At 45.2% G+C, this 20570-nt stretch overlaps 1 protein-coding gene across 50 annotated transcripts in view; it reads right to left on the bottom strand.

Annotated features, from left to right (window-relative positions):
* Positions 1-2534: 2534 nt before the first annotated feature.
* clasp2 (cytoplasmic linker associated protein 2) overlaps positions 2535-20570 on the bottom strand; it is an 86306-nt gene continuing 68270 nt past the window's right edge. For 43 of the 50 annotated variants that reach the window (XM_090208965.1, XM_090208961.1, XM_090208962.1 and 40 more), the window contains 12 exons: positions 16884-17047; positions 11810-11888; positions 10216-10359; positions 9949-10092; positions 9682-9788; positions 9387-9528; positions 7173-7356; positions 5272-5468; positions 5060-5188; positions 4628-4834; positions 4301-4417; positions 2535-4128 (listed from right to left, as the gene is read on the bottom strand). In XM_090208965.1, the coding sequence (XP_090065091.1) occupies positions 4051-4128; positions 4301-4417; positions 4628-4834; positions 5060-5188; positions 5272-5468; positions 7173-7356; positions 9387-9528; positions 9682-9788; positions 9949-10092; positions 10216-10359; positions 11810-11888; positions 16884-17047 (1692 nt within the window). In that variant the 3' untranslated portion in view covers positions 2535-4050. Of the gene's footprint in view, positions 4129-4300; positions 4418-4627; positions 4835-5059; positions 5189-5271; positions 5469-5647; positions 6083-7172; positions 7357-9386; positions 9529-9681; positions 9789-9948; positions 10093-10215; positions 10360-11809; positions 11889-16883; positions 17048-20570 lie in introns of those variants that run through there. The other 7 variants (XM_090208979.1, XM_090208981.1, XM_090208980.1 and 4 more) reach the window with 2 other exon arrangements.

The following is a 20570-nucleotide window of genomic DNA, read 5'->3' on the forward strand; positions in this document are numbered from 1 at the left end:
GGGCCAATCAGAGAGCCGCTCTGGTGCCAAGCGCACTCAGCTCAGCCAATGGTCTCCCTCGGAGCTTTCGTCAACCCATCGACGTTATAACACCGATGTGACCAGTTCATAGCAGGCACAGGCAACCCATCACATACATTGACATAATCATAATACACAATTCAACCGAGACATCATAAATCAGGGAAAATAGTCAGCTACTACAGGCTAGCATGTTCACACCCCTCTGCTTCCAGAGAACAGTATTATAGAAAAGAGAGGAATGGATAGATGCAGTGTGGGACCAAGGCCAACAGAAGTGAATTCAGATGTAGTTAGTTGGAATGATTGTAGTGAGAGATATTTGGGATGGTGATACAGAGGCTCTTTAGGAGACACATGTTAACCCATAACCCTGTGTCTGGATTTCATGCTGTTAGAGGTCAGTGTGCATTTATAAAGAACATAAATCAGCCATGAATCTTCACTCCTGCAATAGCAGGACTACCCACCCTTATCTTGAGTTAAGAATCAGATAATGTCACATATTAACTTGTGAATATAGAAACTGCTATGAACTTTGGTCACCAAGTGTTATTCCAATATCCCATGCCTCACAAACATTGCATTCGTAAAGTATTCAGACCCCTGAACTTTTTCCACATTTTGTTACTTATTCTAAAATGGATTAAATCTACACACAATACCCCACAATAACAAAGCAAAAACAGGAATATGTAAATGTTATAAGTATTCAGACCCTTTACTCAGTACTTTGTTGAAGCACCTTTGGCAGCGATTACAGCCTCCAGTCTTCTTGGGTATGACGCTACAAGTTTAGCACACCTGTATTTGGGGAGTTTTTCCCCATTCTTCTCTGCAGATCCTCTCAAGCTCTGTCAGGTTGGATGGGGAGCGTCGCTGCACTGATCATTTCAAGTCTCTACAGAGATGTTCGATCGGGTTCAAGTCCAGGCTCCAGCTGGGCCACTCCAGGACATTGAGACTTGTACCGAAGCCACTCCTGCATTGTCTTGGCTGTGTGCTTAAGGTTGTTGTCCTGTTGGAAGGTGAACCTTCGCCCCAGTCTGAGGTCCTGAGCACTCTGGAGCAGGTTTTCATCAAGGATCTCTGTACTTTGCTCCATTCATCTTTCCCTCAATCCTAACTAGTCTCCTAGTCCTTGCCGCTGAAAAACATCTCTAGCATGATACGGCCACCACCATGCTTCACCATAGGGATGGTGCCAGGTTTCCTCCAGACGTGGTGCTTGGAATTCAGGCTAAAGAGTTCATTCCTGGTTTCATCAGACCAGAGAATCTTGTTTGTCATGGTCAGAGTCCTTTAGGTACCTTTTGGCAAACTCCAAGTGGGAAGTCATGTGACTTTTACTGAGGAGTGGCTTCCGTCTGGCCACTCTACCATAAAGGCCTGATTGGTGCAGTGCTGCAGAGATGGTTATCCTTCTGGAAGGTTCTCCCATCTCCACAGAGGAACTCTGGAGCTCTATCAGAGTGACCATCGGGTTCTTGGTTACCTCCCTGACCAAGGCCCTTCTCCCCAGATTGCTCAGTTTGGCTGGGCAGCCAGCTCAAGGGAGAGTCTTGGTGGTTCCAAACTTCTTCCATTTAAGAATTATGGAGGCCACTGTGTTCTTGGGAACCTTCATTGCTGCAGACATTTTTTGGTACCCTTCTCCAGATCTGCGCCTCGACATAATCCTGTCTCAGTGCTCTACGGACAATTCCTTTGACCTCATGGCTTGGTTTTTGCTCTGACATGCACTGAACTGTGGGACCTTAAATCGACAGGTGTGCCTTTCCAAATCATGTCCAATCAATTGAATTTACCCTAGGTGGACTCCAAGTTGTAGAAAGGATGATCAATGGAAACAGGATGCACCTGAGCTCAATTTCAAGTCTCATAGCAAAGGGTCTGAATATATTACTAAAAAACTTTCGCTTTGTCATTATGGGGTATTGTGTGTAGATTGATGAGGAAAACATTTAATTTAATCAATTTTAGAACACGGCTGTAACATAACAAAATGTGGAAAAGTGAAGGGGTCCGAATACTTTCCATTCTGCACTGTATGATCATTGTACTGGATCAAAATAAACAAGAGAATTCAATTCAGTTTGAGAGGAAATGTGAAAGGCCACACATGTGGGCCGGTTCACATTAAAGGGACAACCCAAACTGTTCTCTACTGGCTTAGATATTTTCTTTTCACATTGTCCTTTCCAGGACAGTTCCAATAACAACTACAGCCTACTACGGAAGTTACCTCTCTCAACCACACATTCCGAGCCTAATACGAGGTTATAGTTCAGCTTCAGGTAGACTATCTATTCTGCAGCTTTCACATTTAGACATTCACACACACTGTCCAGCAGAAAGAAGTATCTTCCCTGTGTTGTCCTCTGGTAAATAATTACCAGTTGATTCCAGTCAGTGCGCAAGGGACATGACTTGGTTTAATTGTAGAACACGCGTGTGTGTGGTGTGTGTTAGCTGAACAGTTGTCCCTCACAGTAACTGAGACAGAAACCATGTTTATTATGGTCTGTACAAGTTTTCTTTATTTTTCATTTTATTGTAAGCACAGCTTTGTAAATGCACTGAGGGAAACACAGTGAAGACTAGAATGTCACAAGAAGAGGGAGCAGAAGAGAGGAAAGGAAAAAGAAGAGAAGGAGGGGGCGAAAGGTGACTCGACAGTTTCTGATCAGTAAATAATACATGTCTCCCCGGTGGGGAAACTAACGTGAGAGAGACTACGGAACGCGCAACAGAAAATAAAATAGATCAGGATGCAGAGCGCACACGTCCTTCAGGGACTCTCCTAAATGACGTTGTTATCGGATATTATTACATTTTTTTATAATATCATGTATAGTTACATATCCACTAGGTGATAATAATATTAATAATAATAAGCCATGTCTGGTCATAGTTTGATGTATATAAGCCTCTCCCTCTCTTTCTGTCTGAAATGAGCTCATCCAAGACATGGCGGGGAGCAGTGGAAGGTACCATGGACTCCTCTGAAAGGGGTGGACATCATTAACTTTAATTTCACCCCCTCCCTTCTACTGTGACAGTTAATAGGCTCCGGATAAAAAGATCTTGTTAAAATCATCGTCATGCATAGCCAAGCACATTATGCCTCCTATACCTCACACTCACTGCCTACGTAGCTGCTAAGAGCAGTTATGATCTACTGTGACCTGCTTATGAGCATTAGTGCTGTGCAGGGAAGGTCCTACCATGTTCCCACTGCCACAGGGTGGAACTAGCACCATTCGACGGACAGAGAATGCTTTGAGACAAAATTGCACCCTACTCCCTATAGTTTGACCAGAGCCGTATGCAGTGGCACTATGTAGCTCTGGCCAAAAGTAGTCCACTACGTAGGGATTAGGGTGCCATTTCAGATTTGCCTTCAGTTTCAGCGGCTAAAACCCACTCAACCACTATGATGGACAGGCTGACTGACCACAGATATACACCCCCCTATCACACACATACATGCTCCTCTACCCTCCCTCTATCTGTTTATCTTGCCTGGGGTGTGGCTACATCATGCTGCTGTTCCGGCCCCTCCCCTATTCTACTAAAACCAGGAAGTTAAACCAAAGTTAAAACCGTTAGCATTGAGGCTTCAGAGTGAGATCGGGGTCAGAGGGCGAGGTGTGTCGACGTCAGGGGTGAATCTCAGAGAGCAGGTTGGATCTTCAACGTCAGTGAAGGGAACTACAACACTCCTCTCTTCCCAGAGTGCATTGCAGAGTGCCCTGCAGTAGGCGACTTGGAGGTAACAGGAGAGGGGGGGGGGGGGGGGGTCCAGGACAGTGTGTGTGTGTCAGAGCCTTCTTATCAGCATGTTTATGTGTAAGCAGATGTAAGCGTATGTGTGTTCATGTAAGCGTGTAAGTAAGTGCACATGTGTGTTCATGTAAGCATGTATGTGTTTGTGCATCCATGTAAGAGTGTGTCCTTGTGTGTCCGTGTTAAGTCTCCAGAGGGAGAGTGCAGCTCCATAGTTGTCCCGTGGGCTGTTCATCTGTTCTATAGGCTGTCTGCTGGGGGCTCACCACCACTGGAGCCGGACTGGGCACGCTTGATGTACAGATTCAACAACTTCAACTGGAGAGAGAGAAGAGAGTTTGGGTTGTAGAACTGAAGCAGTTCTTCTGGAATCCTCCTGATCCAGTAATATAAAATGTATTGATGAATTTAAGAATGAAGTATGCTAGCGTGGATGTATTGGAACACAGATAATGGGTCTGGTTAGTAGAAAGTGGGCATGGTCACTCACTTTGCTGCCAGACAGTTGGTTGAGGTGAGGTTTTAGCTCCTCCCCTATGACTGCGTAGAGAGCCACCAGACAGAATACACAGGCCTTCCTCACACTGCTCTCAGAGTTGTCATAACCCTGCATAACATGACATAGAGGGGTTATTAGCCTGTATTACACGACAGAAGGGTTATAGCCCTCCATAACATGACAGTGGGTCATAACCCTGAATAACGAGGATGTGTTACCTATATGTGTGTGTGTGGGTGTGTTACCTGTATGTGTGTGTGTGTGTTACCTGTATGTGTGTGTGTGTGTGTTACCTGTATGTATGTGTGTGTGTGTTACCTGTATGAGTCCGGGGACTATCTCAGGCAGCATGCTCACTAGTCCTTCATGGGGGACCCTCTCTATAACTTTAGTCTGCATCTTGATGGCAGCCAGGTTGATGGGGTAGTCAGCTGACTGGATGATGGGACACAACACCTTGATACACTGGTCTGGACTGATGGACGACGCCAGCATGGCTGCAGTCTCCTCTGCCGCTCGCACCACCTACAGACACAGGAACAGGGTTATAGTACCAGATTTATAATAGCTCCTATACACACACAGGAACGACAGTAGGAGAGTGAATGTATGTGTGTATGTGAGAGAGATTATACCAGTGTAAATGTGTGTATGTGAGAGATTATAACAGTGTAAATGTGTGCATGTGCGAGAGATTATATGGAGTGTGTGTATATTATAAGGAGTGTGTGTGTACGTGCGTGTGTGTACCTCTTTGTGTGGGTCCTTGTGCGCCTCCAGGGCCTTCATGATGGTGAGTTCAGCATAGTTCTTAAACCTCCAGGGCTGGCGGCTCAGAATCTCCCTCAGAACACGCAGAGCTAACGCCCTGATCACATGCTGCAGAGGGGAGAGAGAGTTTGGTCAAAGTGTGTTCGTTGCATTGATGCACATATTGAGTGTGTGTGTGTGTGTGTGTGTACCTCTCTGTCCCCCAGCGTCTCCAGTAGTAACAGGAGGATGGTTTTGAAGTGTTCATCCCAGGAGACCTGCAGGGTGTTTTCTCGAATCAGCTTCAAGAGCTCACAAAGCGCTGCCTTCCTCTCCTCCACACGCTCATTGTGATTGGACAGCTCCTTCAGCAGCTCAGACACCAGCTCTGATTGGTCAATGCTGCTGTCTGTCAGGGGCAACAGCCAAATGGGGTTGAGATTGATAAATTGATGGCAATCAGTATCTATCCCATATTACACTTCAATACATTTTGTGTGTGTGTGTGTGTGTGTGTGTGTGTATGAATACGTGTGTGTGTGTGTGTGTGTGTGTTAGTGGAAATGAATATACAGTACCAGTCAAAAGTTGACACGTAGCCATTCAAGAGTTTTTCTTTATTTTTTACTATTTTCTACATCGTTGAATAATACTGAAGACATCAAACCGATTAAATAACATATGGAATCATGTAGTAACCAAAAACATGTTATACAACTCAAAATATATTTTAGATTCTTCAAAGTAGCCACCCTTTGCCTTGATGACAGTTCTGCACACTTGGCATTCTCTCAACCAGCTTCACCTGAATTGCTTTTCCAATAGCCTTGAAGGAGTACCCACATACGCTGAGCACTTGTTGGCTGCTTTTCTTTCACTCTGTGGTCCAACTCGTCCCAAACCATCTCAATTGGTTTGAGGTCAGGTGATTGTTGAGGCCAGGTCATCTGATGCAGCACTCCATCACTCTCCTTCTTGGTCAAATTGCCCTTACACAGCCTGGAGGTGTGTTGGGTCACTGTCCTGTTGAAAAACAAATGATAGTGGGACTAAGTTCCACTAATCAGATTGGATGGCGTATCGCTGCAGGATGCTGTGGTAGCCACGCTGGTTAAGTGTACTTTGAATTGTAAATAAATCACTGACTGTGTCACCAGTAAAACACCCCCACACCACCTCCTCCATGCTTCACAGTGGTAACCTCCCATGCGGAGATCATCCGTTCACCTACTCTGCGTCTCACAAAGACATGGCTGTCTCAAATTTGGACTCATCAGACCAAAAGGACCGATTTCCACCGGTCTAATGTCCATTGCTCGTGTTTCTTGGCCCAAGCAAGTCTCTTCTTCTTATTGCTGTCCTTCAATAGTGGTTTCTTTGCAGCAATTCGACCACTAAGGTCTGATTCACACAGTCTCCTCTGAACAGTTGATGTTGAGAGGCCTCTCTTAGGCTGGTAACTCTAATGAACTTATCCTCTGCAGCAGAGGTAACTCTGGGTCTTATTTTCCTGTGGCGGTCCTCATGAGAGACAGTTTCATCATAGAGCTGGATGGTTTTTGTGACTGCACTTGAAGAAACTTTAAAAGTTCTTGACATTTTCCAGATTGACTGACCTTCATGTCTTAAAGTAATGATGGACTGTCGTTTCTCTTTGCTTATTTGGGCTGTTCTTGCCATAATATGGACTTTTTTTTTACCAAATAGGGCTATCTTCTGTATACCAACTCTACTATATGTTACAACACAACTGATTGGCTCAAACGCATTAAGGAAAGAAATTCCACAAATTAACATTTAACAAGGCATACCCATTAATTGAAATGCATTCCAGGTGACTTCCTCATGAAGCTGGTTGAGAAAATGCCTAGAGTGTGCAAAGCTGTCATCAAGGCAAAGGGTAGCCACTTTGAAGAATCTCAAATATAAAATATATTTGGATTTGTTAAAATACTTTTTTGGTTACTAGACGATTCCATATGTGTTATTTCATAGTTTTGATGTCTCAGTACTATTCTACAAAGTACAAAATTGTACAACAAAAAAAAAAAAACCTGGAATGAGTAGGTGTTTCCAATCTTTTGACTGGTACTGTATGTGTGTTTGTGTGTACCGTCAGTTTGCTGGTCTGATTCGTCTAGTGAAGTATCTATGACGCTGTGTTTGAAGGGGGAGTCAGTGAAGGGGTCACGGGACCCCCGGGGAGAAGAGGAGAGCAGGGGGGTGTTGAGGAGAGACGTCTTGTTGTCCAGAGCTGTACGACCTCCATCCACCTGGTCAGCACCAGCACTACCACCCTGAGGGAGGGGGAGAGAGGGAGACACACGGTGGTATGTTTCAGACAGACATAGACAGAAATGTAAGCGCTGTCAAGTGCTGTCATCGCATGCACGCACACACAGTGGTGTGTGTGGGTTAGGGTTTTTATCATTCTATGGATGGAATGAGGAGAGATATAAGATCTGTTACAGTTCCTGTTAATATTTTCACTCAAACCAGAAAACCCCCTGACGGGTCAGGTGATGGAGTCAGTTGAGCTCTGATTGGCAGGTTGAGGATGAGTGGCCGGGTCAGGTTTCAGACTGACCTCTAGAGGAAATGTCAGCTTGGACATTGCCCTTCCTTGAAACATACCACGGAGAGGGGTGTCATAATGAATAACATCTCACATACTGTACGCACTCGGACACACACGCACGATACTCCCATCACAACCTACACTATATATACAAAAGTATGTGGACACCCCTTCAAATTATTGGATTCAGCCATTTTAGCCACACCCGTTGCTGACAGGTATATAAAATCGAGCACACAGCCATGCAATCTCCATAGACAAACATTGGCAGTAGAATGGCCTTACTTAAGAGCTCAGTGACTTTCAACGTGGCACTGTCATAGGATGCCTCCTTTCCAACAAGTCAGTTCGTTAGATTTCTGCTCTGCTAGAGCTGCCCCGGTCAACTGTAAGTGTTGTTATTGTGAAGTGGAAATGTCTAGGAGCAACAATGACTCAACCGCGAAGTGGTAGGCCACACAAGCTCACAGAAATGGACCGCCGAGTGCTGAAGTGCGTAAAAATCATCTGCCCTCGGTTACAACATTCCCTCCTGAGTTCCAAACTGCCTCTGGAACCAACGTCAGCCCAATAACTGTTTTTTCGGGAGTTTAATAAAATGGGTTTCCATGGCCGAGCAGCCGAACACAAGCCTAAGATCACAATGCGCAATACCAAGAGTCGGCTGGAGTAGTGTAAAGCTGCTATTGGACTCTGGAGCAGTGGAAACGAGTTCTCTGGAGTGATGAATCAAGCTTCACCATCTGGCAGTCCAGAGGACGAATCTGGGTTTGGAGGATGTCAGGAAAATGCCACCTGGCCCAATGCATAGTGCCAACTGTAAAGTTTGGTGGAGGAGGAATAATGGTCTGGGACAGTTTATGGTTCGGTCTAGGCCCGTTAGTTCCAGTGAAGGGAAATCTAAACGCTACAGCATACAATGATATTCTAGATGATTCTGTGCTTCCAATTTTGTGGTAACAGTTTGGGTAAGGCCCTTTCCTGTTTCAGCATGACAATGCCCCGTGCACTAAGCGAGATCCATACACAAATGGTTTGTTGAGATCAGTGTGGAGGAATTTGACTGGCCTATTCAGATTCCTGACCTCAACCCCATCGAACACCTTTGGGATGAATTGGAACGCAGACTGCGAGCCAGGCCTAATTGCCCAACATCAGTGCCCGACCTCACTAATGCTCGTAGCTGACTGGTAGCAAGTCCCCGCAGCAATGTTCCAACATCTTGTGGAGAGCCTTCCCAGAGGAGTGGAGGCTGTTATAGCAGCAATGTTCCAACATCTAGTGAAGATATTCCCAGAAGAGTGGAGGCTGTTATAGCAGCAAACGGGGGACCAACTCCATATTAATGTCCATGATTTTGGAATGAGATGTTCGACGAGCAGGTGTCCAAATACTTTTGGTCAAGTAGTGTATTTTAACCTGTAAAAATACTGAATGTGTTATTTTTTCCCTGATATTAACTTACACCACCAGATAAAAAAGCTATTTCCGGTGAAATCCACTTTGTTAGAAAGGTAGGGATGAGATGCTTTGACACCAGACAGTGCGATAACAGTTGGGGTCAGAAGGTTATGCGGTTCAGTGTCTCTCACACACAACAAGGGGAGTGGCAGGACATATATGTTCTCAGGAACATTGTGTGTGAAAGCTTAAACCCCCAGAATTCACCTGACTATAAATAATCCTTTCTAAGATGCATCCCATCACGTCGGTTCCACACACACACACACACACACACACACTCCCCACCTCCTCTCCTTCCCTCCGTCTGACCGGTTCGTTCATGTCTTCCTGGCTACGGACGGAGAAGTTCTGGATGGCCTCTGTAACTCCTCTCAGACTACTGTAGATGTCCTCTGAGTTCATGTTCTCTGTGTCGTAGTCAAATGCACTGCACACAACAACACATCAGTCATTATACTATCACAATAGGTCAACATTATATGAGTGTGTTCTGAGGTCTGGGTGTGTTACCTAGGTGTGTTCTGAGGTCTGTGTGTGTAACCTGGGTGTGCGTGTACATTGGGAGGTGTGTGTATGTTACCTGGGTGAGGATGTGTTCTGTGATGTATTGGTAGGAGAGGTGAGGGGGCTGGACCAGCTGGCAGGAGAGCGGGGGGTGTGGCGTGTAAGAGGGCTTCCTGTCGGGGCCTGGGGGAGAGAGTAACACATAATAGCATCAAGTACATGCTAGGACTTTTTAGTTTCCCAACTCCTAAGATCCTTCATCAGGCCAGGCTGGGAGGGGTACAGCCAAGGCAAGGTGTCATTACCTGCTGGGAGGGGTACAGCCAAGGCCAGGTGTCGTTACCTGTGCAGCATTGCCTGTGTTCCTCAGGTGGTTCTGTAGCAGTTTGGTGGCGCCATCCTGGAAGGTCTTGGGCAGAGCTGCCAGCAGCATGGTGAACTCTGGAGTGTTCAACTGAAACAACGAGATCAACACCGACTGGGCAGCCTAGAACGAACAGAGACAGACAGACAGACAGACAGACAGGACACACACACATCAGAAACCAATCAAAGTTTGCGTCCACCAATAATCAACAAATTGCCTCATACAGAAATGTCTGTAAGGTACCTTCCTGACGTCGGAGCTCTTTGGCTCTGTGGTCCAGGTGATGATGCGAGACACAGCCAGGCGCGTCTCACTGGAGTTCACAAAGTCCTGCGGCTCCATCTGCAGGGTCAAGGTCTCAATGTACTTCAGAACAGCCACCTTCACCTGGACACACATTCAGAGTATAAAAGGTTAGAGAACCCACTGTTATACACACCTTCTGTCTGTGTGGTTCATGGATCATCCCAGGAGTTTCCTAACTCTGAGCTGAAACTAGTTCTACTCTGCAACACAAGTAAACATCCACAACAACAAAGAAGGTGCAGTAAGATGCTAGTCTCCTTCACAGTTGTAGTCAGGCAGCTATCATGGAGGCGGCGGAGGGGGGAGAAAAAAATAAAGACAAATGAAAACTAAAGGAAAAAGAGCCACCATTTACATTCGTTCTTCGTTCTCACATTAGTTTATCTTTTATAATATTTTCACTCCTTTAAAAAAAAAGTCCATCTCTGTCTCACTCTTCCTCTATTCAAAACACTTCATCGACCGACCGCCTGCTCCTCAGTGTGCGCGTCATAAAAATGCTCCCCCCTGAGCACACTGACCTGGGAAGATTGGTTCCAGGCTGAGACCTGCTCGTTCAGAGAGCAGCAGGCGTGGTGCCCCCTGGGGGCTCTCGTGGCAGGGGGGAGCAATTTAACATCGCGCCTCATGGTTCTTGAAGCAGGGGGAATCAATTTAATGTTGCGCCGCCCACAACACGTTCCCCTCCTCCCCACAGGCTTAGAGAGAGAGGGAGGGGGAGGGACGGAGAGTGAGGAGAGAGGAAGGGGGGAGAGGGGAGGTGGGAGAAAGGTAGGGGGAGAGAGAGGAGAGGTTAGAGGAGAAGGTAGGTGAGGGAAGGAAGGGGAGATGGGGAGGGAGGAAGAGGATGTAGGGGAGGAAGGGGAGATGGGGAGGGAGGAAGAGGATGTAGGGGAGGGAGAGAGGAGGCAAGACAGAGACAGATGGACACACACTGGGACAGGGATGAGAGGAGTGAAAATTACATAAGAAAATGAGAGAAGGGAAAGCATAGCAAGGGAAGGTGAGGTGAAGAGTGAAGGAAGGAGAAGAAGATTGAGGAAGGTGAGGTAATGAAAGTGAAGGAGGTGGAAGGGGAGAGGAAAGGGAGGGAGGGAGCGAACAAGTGTATAAAGGGAAATACAAAGTGAGAGGAGGGAGAAGATGGAGGAAAGGGAGGGGTGAGGATAGAGAGGCAGCGAGGAAGGGGAGGTGAGGCGGGCTCAGACTGCAGAGAGCAAAGCCAGTGGTTGGCGGGTTTAATTGGAGGCATATCAGTCGCTATCCAATCAGAGTCCAGGGATCGGGTGGGTAGGGAGCGGAGCCAGTGTTAAACAGCCGTGATATCAGAAAAGTGGTTACCATGGTTACTGATACAATAGTTACCGTGGTTGCTGAGACAGTAGGTGAGTCTGGCCACGGAGAGGCTGTCCCTGCCTTTCAACCCTCCCTACATCCCTTTTACTCCCCCTTCCTCTTCTCACTCAGTCCATCTGTTTCTTCATACATACACAAAACATCTACCCCCCTAAACAGACAGACAGACATGTACCTTGAGGTTTGGTGTCTGAGTCTGGTCCACAGTGAACCTCATGAGGATAGTGAACTGGAGGTCGTTGGGGAAAGACTCTCTGTAGGGGAGATATTATGCACGCGTGTTATATATACGCATATTACACACACACACACACACACACGGGCAAAAAAGTATTTAGTCAGCCACCAATTGTGCAAGTTCTCCCACTTAAAAAGATGAGGCCTGTAATTTTCATCATAGGTACACTTCAACTATGACAGACAAAACGAGAAAAAAAATCCAGATAATCACATTGTAGGATTTTTAATGAATTTATTTGCAAATTATGGTGGAAAATAAGTATTTGGTCAATAACAAAAGTTTCTCAATACTTTGTTATATACCCTTTGTTGGCATTGACAGAGGTCAAACATTTTCTGTAAGTCTTCACTAGGTTTTCACACACTGTTGCTGGTATTTTGGCCCATTCCTCCATGCAGATCTCCTCTAGAGCAGTGATGTTTTGGGGCTGTTGCTGGGCAACACGGACTTTCAACTCCCTCCAAAGATTTTCTATGGGGTTGAGATCTGGAGACTGGCTAGGCCACTCCAGGACCTTGAAATGCTTCTTACGAAGCCACTCCTTCGTTGCCCGGGCAGTGTGTTTGGGATCATTGTCATGCTGAAAGACCCAGCCACGTTTTATCTTCAATGTCCTTGCTGATGGAAGGAGGTTTTCACTCAAAATCTCACGATACATGGCCCCATTCCTTCTTTCCTTTACACGGATCAGTCGTCCCTTTGCAGAAAAACAGCCCCAAAGCATGATGTTTCCACCCCCATGCTTCACAGTAGGTATGGTGTTCTTTGGATGCAACTCAGCATTCTTTGTCCTCCAAACACGACGAGTTGAGTTTTTACCAAAAAGTTCTATGTTGGTTTCATCTGACCATTTGACATTCTCCCAATCTTCTTCTGGATCATCCAAATGCTCTCTAGCAAACTTCAGACGGGCCTGGACATGTACTGGCTTAAGCAGGGGGACACGTCTGGCACTGCAGGATTTGAGTCCCTGGCGGCGTAGTGTGTTACTGATGGTAGGCTTTGTTACTTTGGTCCCAGCTCTCTGCAGGTCATTCACTAGGTCCCCCCGTGTGGTTCTGGGATTTTTGCTCACCGTTCTTGTGATCATTTTGACCCCACGGGGTGAGATCTTGCGTGGAGCCCCAGATCGAGGGAGATTATCAGTGGTCTTGTATGTCTTCCATTTCCTAATAATTGCTCCCACAGTTGATCTCTTCAAACCAAGCTGCTTACCTATTGCAGATTCAGTCTTCCCAGCCTGGTGCAGGTCTACAATTTTGTTTCTGGTGTCCTTTGACAGCTCTTTGGTCTTGGCCATATTGGAGTTTGGAGTGTGACTGTTTGAGGTTGTGGACAGGTGTCTCTTATACTGATAACAAGTTCAAATAGGTGCCATTAATACAAGTAACGAGTGGAGGACAGAGGAGCCTCTTAAAGAAGAAGTTACAGGTCTGTGAGAGCCAGAAATCTTGCTTGTTTGTAGGTGACCAAATACTTGTTCCACTGTAATTTGCAAATAAATTCATTAAAAATCCTACAATGTGATTTTCTGGATTTTTTTCCCTCATTTTGTCTGTCATAGTTGAAGTGTACCTATGATGAAAATACACACACACACACACACACACACACACACACACACACACACACACACACATTACAGACACACAACGTTATATATACAGTTGGAAGAAAAATTATGTGAACCCTTTAGAATTACCTGGATTTCTGCATAAATTAGTCAGAAAATCTGATCTTCACCTAAGTCACAACAATAGACAAACACAGTCTGCTTAAACTAATAACACAAACAATTACATGTTTTCATGTCTTTATTGAACACACCGTGTAAACATTCACAGTGCAGGGTGGGAAAAGCATGTGAACCCTTGGATTTAATAACAGGTTGACCCTCCTTTGGCAGCAATAACCTCAACCAAACATTTTCTGTAGTTGCGGATCAGACCTGCACAACGGGAGGAATTTTGGACCATTCATCTTTACAAGACGGTTTCAGTTCAGCAATATTCTTGGGATGTCCGGTGTGAACCGCTCATTTGAGGTCATGCCACAGCATTTTAAATCCGGTTTAGGTCAGGACTCTGATTGGGCCACTCCAGAAGGTGTATTTCCTTCTGTTGAAGCCGTTCTGTTGTAGATTTACTTCTGTCTTACGGGTTGTTATCCTGTTGCATCACCCAACTTCTGTTGGGCTTCTATTGGCGGACAGATAGCCTTACATTCTCATGAAAAATGTCTTGATAAACTTGGGAATTATTTTTCTGTCGATGATAGCAAGCTGTCCAGGCCCCGAGGCAGCAAAGCAGCCCAAACCATGATGCTCCCTCCACCATACTTTACAGTTGGGATGAGATTTTGATGTTGGTGTGCTGGGCCTTTTTTCCTCCACAGTGTTGTGTTCCTATAGTTTCATCTGTCCACAGAATATTTTGCCAGTAGCGCTGTGGAACATCCAGTTGCTCTTTTGCAAACTTCAGACGTGCAGCAATGTTTTTCTGGGACAGCAGTAACTTCTTCCGTGGTGTCCTCCCATGAACACCATTCTTGTTTAGTGTTTTACGTATTGTACTCGTCAACAGAGATGTTAGCATGTTCCAGAGATTTCTCTAAGTCTTAGCTGACACTATAATTCTTCTTAACATCAACCTCAGAAAAATACAATAATGTGTTTTTAGTTTAAGCATAATGTGTTTGTCTATTGTTGTGACGAAGATGAAAATCAGATCAAATTTGACAAATTTATGCAGAAATCCAGGTAATTCCAAAGGGTTCACATACTTTTTTGTTGCCACTGTACACACATTACAGACACACACACGTTATATACACGCATATTACAGACACACACGTTATATACACGCATATTACAGACACACACACACGTTATATACACGCATATTACAGACACACACACACGTTATATACACGCATATTACACACACACGTTATATACACGCATATTACAGACACACACGTTATATACACGCATATTACAGACACACACACGTTATATACACGCATATTACAGACACACGTTATATACGCGCATATTACAGACACACACACACGTTATATACACGCATATTACAGACACGTTATATACACGCATATTACAGACACGTTATATACACGCATATTACACACACACGTTATATACACGCATATTACAGACACGTTATATACACGCATATTACAGACACACGTTATATACACGCATATTACAGACACACGTTATATACACACACACACACACACACACACACACACACACACGTTATATACAAGCATTACAGACACACACATTATAGACACACACTTTATATACACGCACATTACAGACACACACGTTATATATGTATTGATGGTTGTACAGTCGTCTCAAATAAAACTGAAGGACCTCTGCGTTACTCTGGACCCTGATCTCTCTTTTGACGAACATATCAAAACTGTTTCAAGGACAGCCTCATCCCATCTACTTAACAATACAAAAATCAAAAATTTTGCAGAAAAATGGATCCATGCTTTTGTTACTTCTAGGTTAGACCACTGCAATGCTCTACTTTCCAGCTACCTGGATAACGCACTAAATAAACTTCAGTTAGTGCTAAATACGGCTGCTAGAATCCTGACTAGAACCAAAAAATGTGATCATATTACTCCAGTGCTAGCCTCCCTACACTGGCTTCCTGTTAAGGCTAGGGTTGATTTCAAGGTTTTCCTGCTAACCTACAAAGCATTACATGGGCTTGCTCCTACCTATCTCTCTGATTTGGTCCTGCCGTACATACCTACACGTACGCTACGGTCACAAGACGCAGGCCTCCTGTCCCTAGAATTTCTAAGCAAACAGCTGGAGGCAGGGCTTTCTCCTTTAGAACTCAATATTTATGGAATGGTCTGCCTATCCATGTGAGAGACACAGACTCGGTCTCGACATTTAAGTCTTTATTGAAGACTCATCTCTTCGGTAGGTCTTATGATTGAGTGTAGTCTGGCTCAGGAGTGTGAAGGTGAACGGAAAGGCACTGGAGCAACGAACCGCCCTTGCTGTCTTTGCCTGGCCGGTTCCCCTCTCTCAACTGGGATTCTCTGCATCAAACCCTATTACAGGGGCTGAGTCACTGGCTTACTGGTGCTCTTCCATGCCGTCCCTAGGAGGGGTGCGTCACTTGAGTGGGTTGAGTCACTGATGTGATCTTCCTGTCTGGGTTGGCGCCCCCACTTGGGTTCGTGCCGTGGGGGAGATCTTCGTGGGCTATACTCGGCCTGATCTCAGGATGGTAAGTTGGTGGTTGAAGATATCCCTCTAGTGGTGTGGGGGCTGTGCTTTGGCAAAATGGGTGGGGTTATATCCAGCCTGTTTGGCCCTGTCCGGGGGTATCGTCGGACAGGGCCACAGTGTCTCCTGACCCCTCCTGTCTCAGCCTTCAGTATTTATGCTGCAATAGTTTGTGTCGGGGGGCTAGGGTCAGTCTGTTATATCTGGAGTATTTCTCCTGTCTTATCCGGTGTCCTGTGTGAATTTAAATAATTGTCTTTCTTTCTCTCGGAGGACCATAGCCCTAGGACCATGCCTCAGGACTACCTGGCCTGATGACTCCTTGCTGTCCCCAGTCCACCTGATCGTGCTGCTGCTCCAGTTTCGGAGTGCAGTCCATGAGGAGATGTACTGCAATACTTAATGCAGCTGGTGGCCACACCAGACTGTTACTTTTGATTTTGACCCCCCCTTTGTTCAGGGACACATTATTCCATTTATGTTAGTCACATGTCTGTGGAACTTGTTCAGTTGTGTCTCAGTTGTTGAATCTTGTTATATTCATACAAATATTTACACATGTTAAATTTGCTGAACATTAACGCAGTTGACAGTGAGGGGACGTTTTTTTGTTGTTGCTGAGTTTATATACACACATTACAGACACACACACATTACAGACACACATGCAAGATATATGCACACACAAACTTTACAAATACACACACTATACACACACCCACTGACCGTGTGATGTCCAGTGCTCTCTGGACCTTGGCCTGTACTGATCCCAGCAGGTCAGCTCCCATCTTCTTCAGCAGCTGGGTGAGCAGGACAAACAGCCAGTCCTGCAGGTCTTCTCTGTGCACCAGGACAAAGTCCACTAGGGTCTCTAAGAACATACTGAACACCTTGGGAGAGACAGGGGACATGGGTTAGACACATTGTATAAACACACACACACACACACACACTCTTAGAAGAGAGAGGAAAATGTTCATGCACACAAACATGAGTGAGACACACGTACTATGGATACTATGAGATTGGTTAATTGAATGGAATTGCTTCCCTCAGCCTATCAACCACTCACTCTAATCAGCGTGCAGCAAGCAGAATTATGTTTCACCAATACACAATCAATATTCAGTATTCACTAAACACACATGCTGATTGGCTGTCACCTGCAAAACAGCAGGGACTCAGACACCAATCACAGGGCGTCATGATGTCATAGTGATGTCACAGCTGTGAGCTGTGACATCACCGGGTCGGTTAGTGAGTGAGTCTGTGGTTGCCTTGGAAACCATTAAATTAGCCACCCAGTCAGATTACCACTAGCCAGATTAATCAATGAATTCAAGATTAGTCTCCAATCAGAGTACCAGGTTAGTGTCACAACCACACAAGCGTTAATCAAACGTTAATTGAACGTAAAATAAACGTTGTCTAGACTTACTCTCTACAGAGAGTTCCAGAGGAGAGGCATGGAGGGGAGAGAAACATACAACAGTTAGCATCCTGGGAAGCACACACACACACTAGGGTGACCACATGTCCCAGATTGTGCGGGACAGACCCGCATTTTGTCCCTTTGTCCCTCAACCAAACAATCTTGACCCGTATTTTATCAACAACTTCAATCACCACAAATGTTAGATTTGTCCGGTATTTCAGTCAGACATTCCGACCGGTCTCTTGCAGTCACGTTGCGCTTATGAAAAGACAGGCCTATATATTAAAAGGATGTGGTAGTGGTGATGTTAAACACTTCTTCAATCATTGTTGAGATCTGATATTCTGTGCAGTGCAAGACGTAGGCCAATGCCAATGTAATATTTTTATATTTTCAGTGGTATTGTTAATTAACAGACACGCCCCCATAATTTTGGGGGGAATTAAAAACAGGTTCAGCCCCTGGTTCGACTGTGATTTTGCAGAGTTACTCCATCTCAAGAATTGCATTTGGCAAAAGGCTCGGCACACGCATACTCAGGCTGACTGGCTCTTGTTCAGGCAAATGAGAAATAAGTGCAGTCAGGCTATCCGGAAGGCCAAAGTTAGTTACTTTAAGGAACAGTTCTCTCTGTGTGTCTAAGTCATTAAGTCAGGATTCCTATTTGACTCAGCCATGCCTCCTTGCCCCGATGCGCCTCCCTCTTTTTCCCCTGCCCGCTACAAGGTTTCTCCCTACAGGTAGTCACTGAGTCCGAGGTGCTAAAGGAGCTCCTGAAACTTGACCCCCCAAAAAAACATCTGGGTCAGATGATTTAGACTCTTTATTCTTTAAGGTTGCTGCCCCCATCGTCACCAAGCCTATGGCCGACCCTTTTAACCTCCCTTCCCATTGCTTGGAAGGCAGCCACGGTTCGTCCTTTATTTAAAGGGGGAGATCAAGCTGATCCTAACTGTTATAGGCCTATTTCTATTATGCCTTGTTTATCAAAAGTATTGGAAAAACTTGTCAATAATTAACTGACTGGCTTTCTTGATGCCTATAGTATTCTCTCTGGTATGCAATCTGGTTTCCGCTCAGGTTATGCATGTGTCACTGCAACCTTAAAGGTCCTCAATGACATCACCATTGCCCTTGATTCTAAGCAATGTTGTGCTGCTATTTTTATTGACTTGGCCAAAGCTTTTGATACGATAAGACTATTCCATTCTTGTGGGCCGGGTAAGGCCAGTATTGATGTCTCTGAGGGGTCTTCTTCGGCTACCTCCCCTCAAAGAGTGCAGTGTATAAAGTCAGAAATTCTGCTGTCTCAGCCACTGCCCGTCACCAAGGGAGTACCCCAAGGCTCAATCCTAGGCCCCACATTCTTCTCAATTTACATCAACATAGCTCAGGCAGTAGGAAGCTCTCTCATCCATTTATATGCAGATGATACAGTCTTACACTCAGCTGGCCCCTCCCGGGATTTTGTGTTACACGCTCTACAAAGCTTTCTTAGTGTCCAGCAAGCTTTCTCTGCCCTTAATCTTGTTCTGAACACCTCCAAAACAAAGGTCATGTGGTTTGGTAAGAAGAATGTCCGTCTCCCCACAGGTGTGATTACTGCCTTTGAGGGTATAGAGCTTGAGGTAGTCACCTCATAAAAGTACTTGGGAGTATGGCTAGACGGTACACTGTCCTTCTCTCAGCACATATCAAAGCTGCAGGCTAAAGTTAAATCTAGACTTGGTTTCCTCTATTGTAATCGCTCCTCTTTCACCCCCAGCTGCCAAATCAATTCTGATTCAGATGACCATCCTACTCATGCTAGATTACAGAGACATCATTTATAGATCGGCAGGTAAGGGTGCTCTCGAACGGCTAGATGTTCTTTATCATTCGGCCATCAGATTTGCCACCAATGCTCCTTATAGGATACATCACTACACTCTATACTCCTCTGTAAACTGGTCATCTCTGTATACCCATTGCAAAACCCACTGGTTGATACTTATTTATAAAACCCTCTTAGGCCTCACTCCCACCTATCTGAGATATCTACTGTAGCCCTCATGCTCCACATTCAACACCTGCTCTGGCAGTCACATTCTGTTAAAGGTCCCCAAAGCACACACATCCATGGGTCGCTCCTCTTTTCAGTTCGCCGCAGCTAACGACTTTTAAAAAATCCCCCTTCCCCGCAGGAGTCCTTTTGCTAGGCCGTCTTTACTTATTTGCCTGGTTAAATAAAGGTTTAATTAAAATAAAATCGTAAATCAATGACATTTTTCAAATCCTTTCGGTACAAATTCCAGTTAAACTTGGAGGACAGTTACGCTTCACTACTTACAACCATCTCGATGAAGAGCTACAACTAAGTAAACAGCCGTATTACACTGAAAGATAAGGTCTCCATGCTCATTAGTTTCTCATTAAACATATTTGCTGCTTCTTCACTCAATCCCGTAAGAAAAAAGTCTTCATTCCTAACTGTTTTACATTCTGAGACCAACCAGAAATGTTCTCTTGGCCAAATATTCCCAGATTTTCATAAAACAGCCACAAGTGGTCTCTCCTTTCTGCATCACCACATTTAATGTGAGGAAAAAGAATAGACTAGGGGTGGCTGGTGTGCTTAAATTAGTTAGTTCAGTGCAACAAAATGACATAGTCTACACTGTCCCGCAAAATCATCCTGTGGTCACGCATTTGGGTATTTTAAATGTGGTCACCCTAACACACACACTCATGCGTACCCACCCACCCACCCACCCACCCACCCTCTCATCACATGCGCGCACAGATATGTGTTCAGCGCACACAAGGTGCTTCCCGACTGAAGTCAGAGTACCTCTGAACTGAAACAGGTGGTATTGTGCATTAATATCAATGTGATGCACTGTGAAGATAAGAATTACACTACAGCCCTCTTATAAGAACCACACCTGGTTCTTATAAGAGTTCCTCTGTCTCTACACACAGAAGAGAAGGAGAGAAGG

The sequence above is a fragment of the Oncorhynchus mykiss genome, chromosome 18, assembly GCF_057628025.1.
Source record: "Oncorhynchus mykiss isolate SJ-2025 chromosome 18, ASM5762802v1, whole genome shotgun sequence".
Lineage (NCBI taxonomy): Eukaryota > Metazoa > Chordata > Actinopteri > Salmoniformes > Salmonidae > Oncorhynchus > Oncorhynchus mykiss.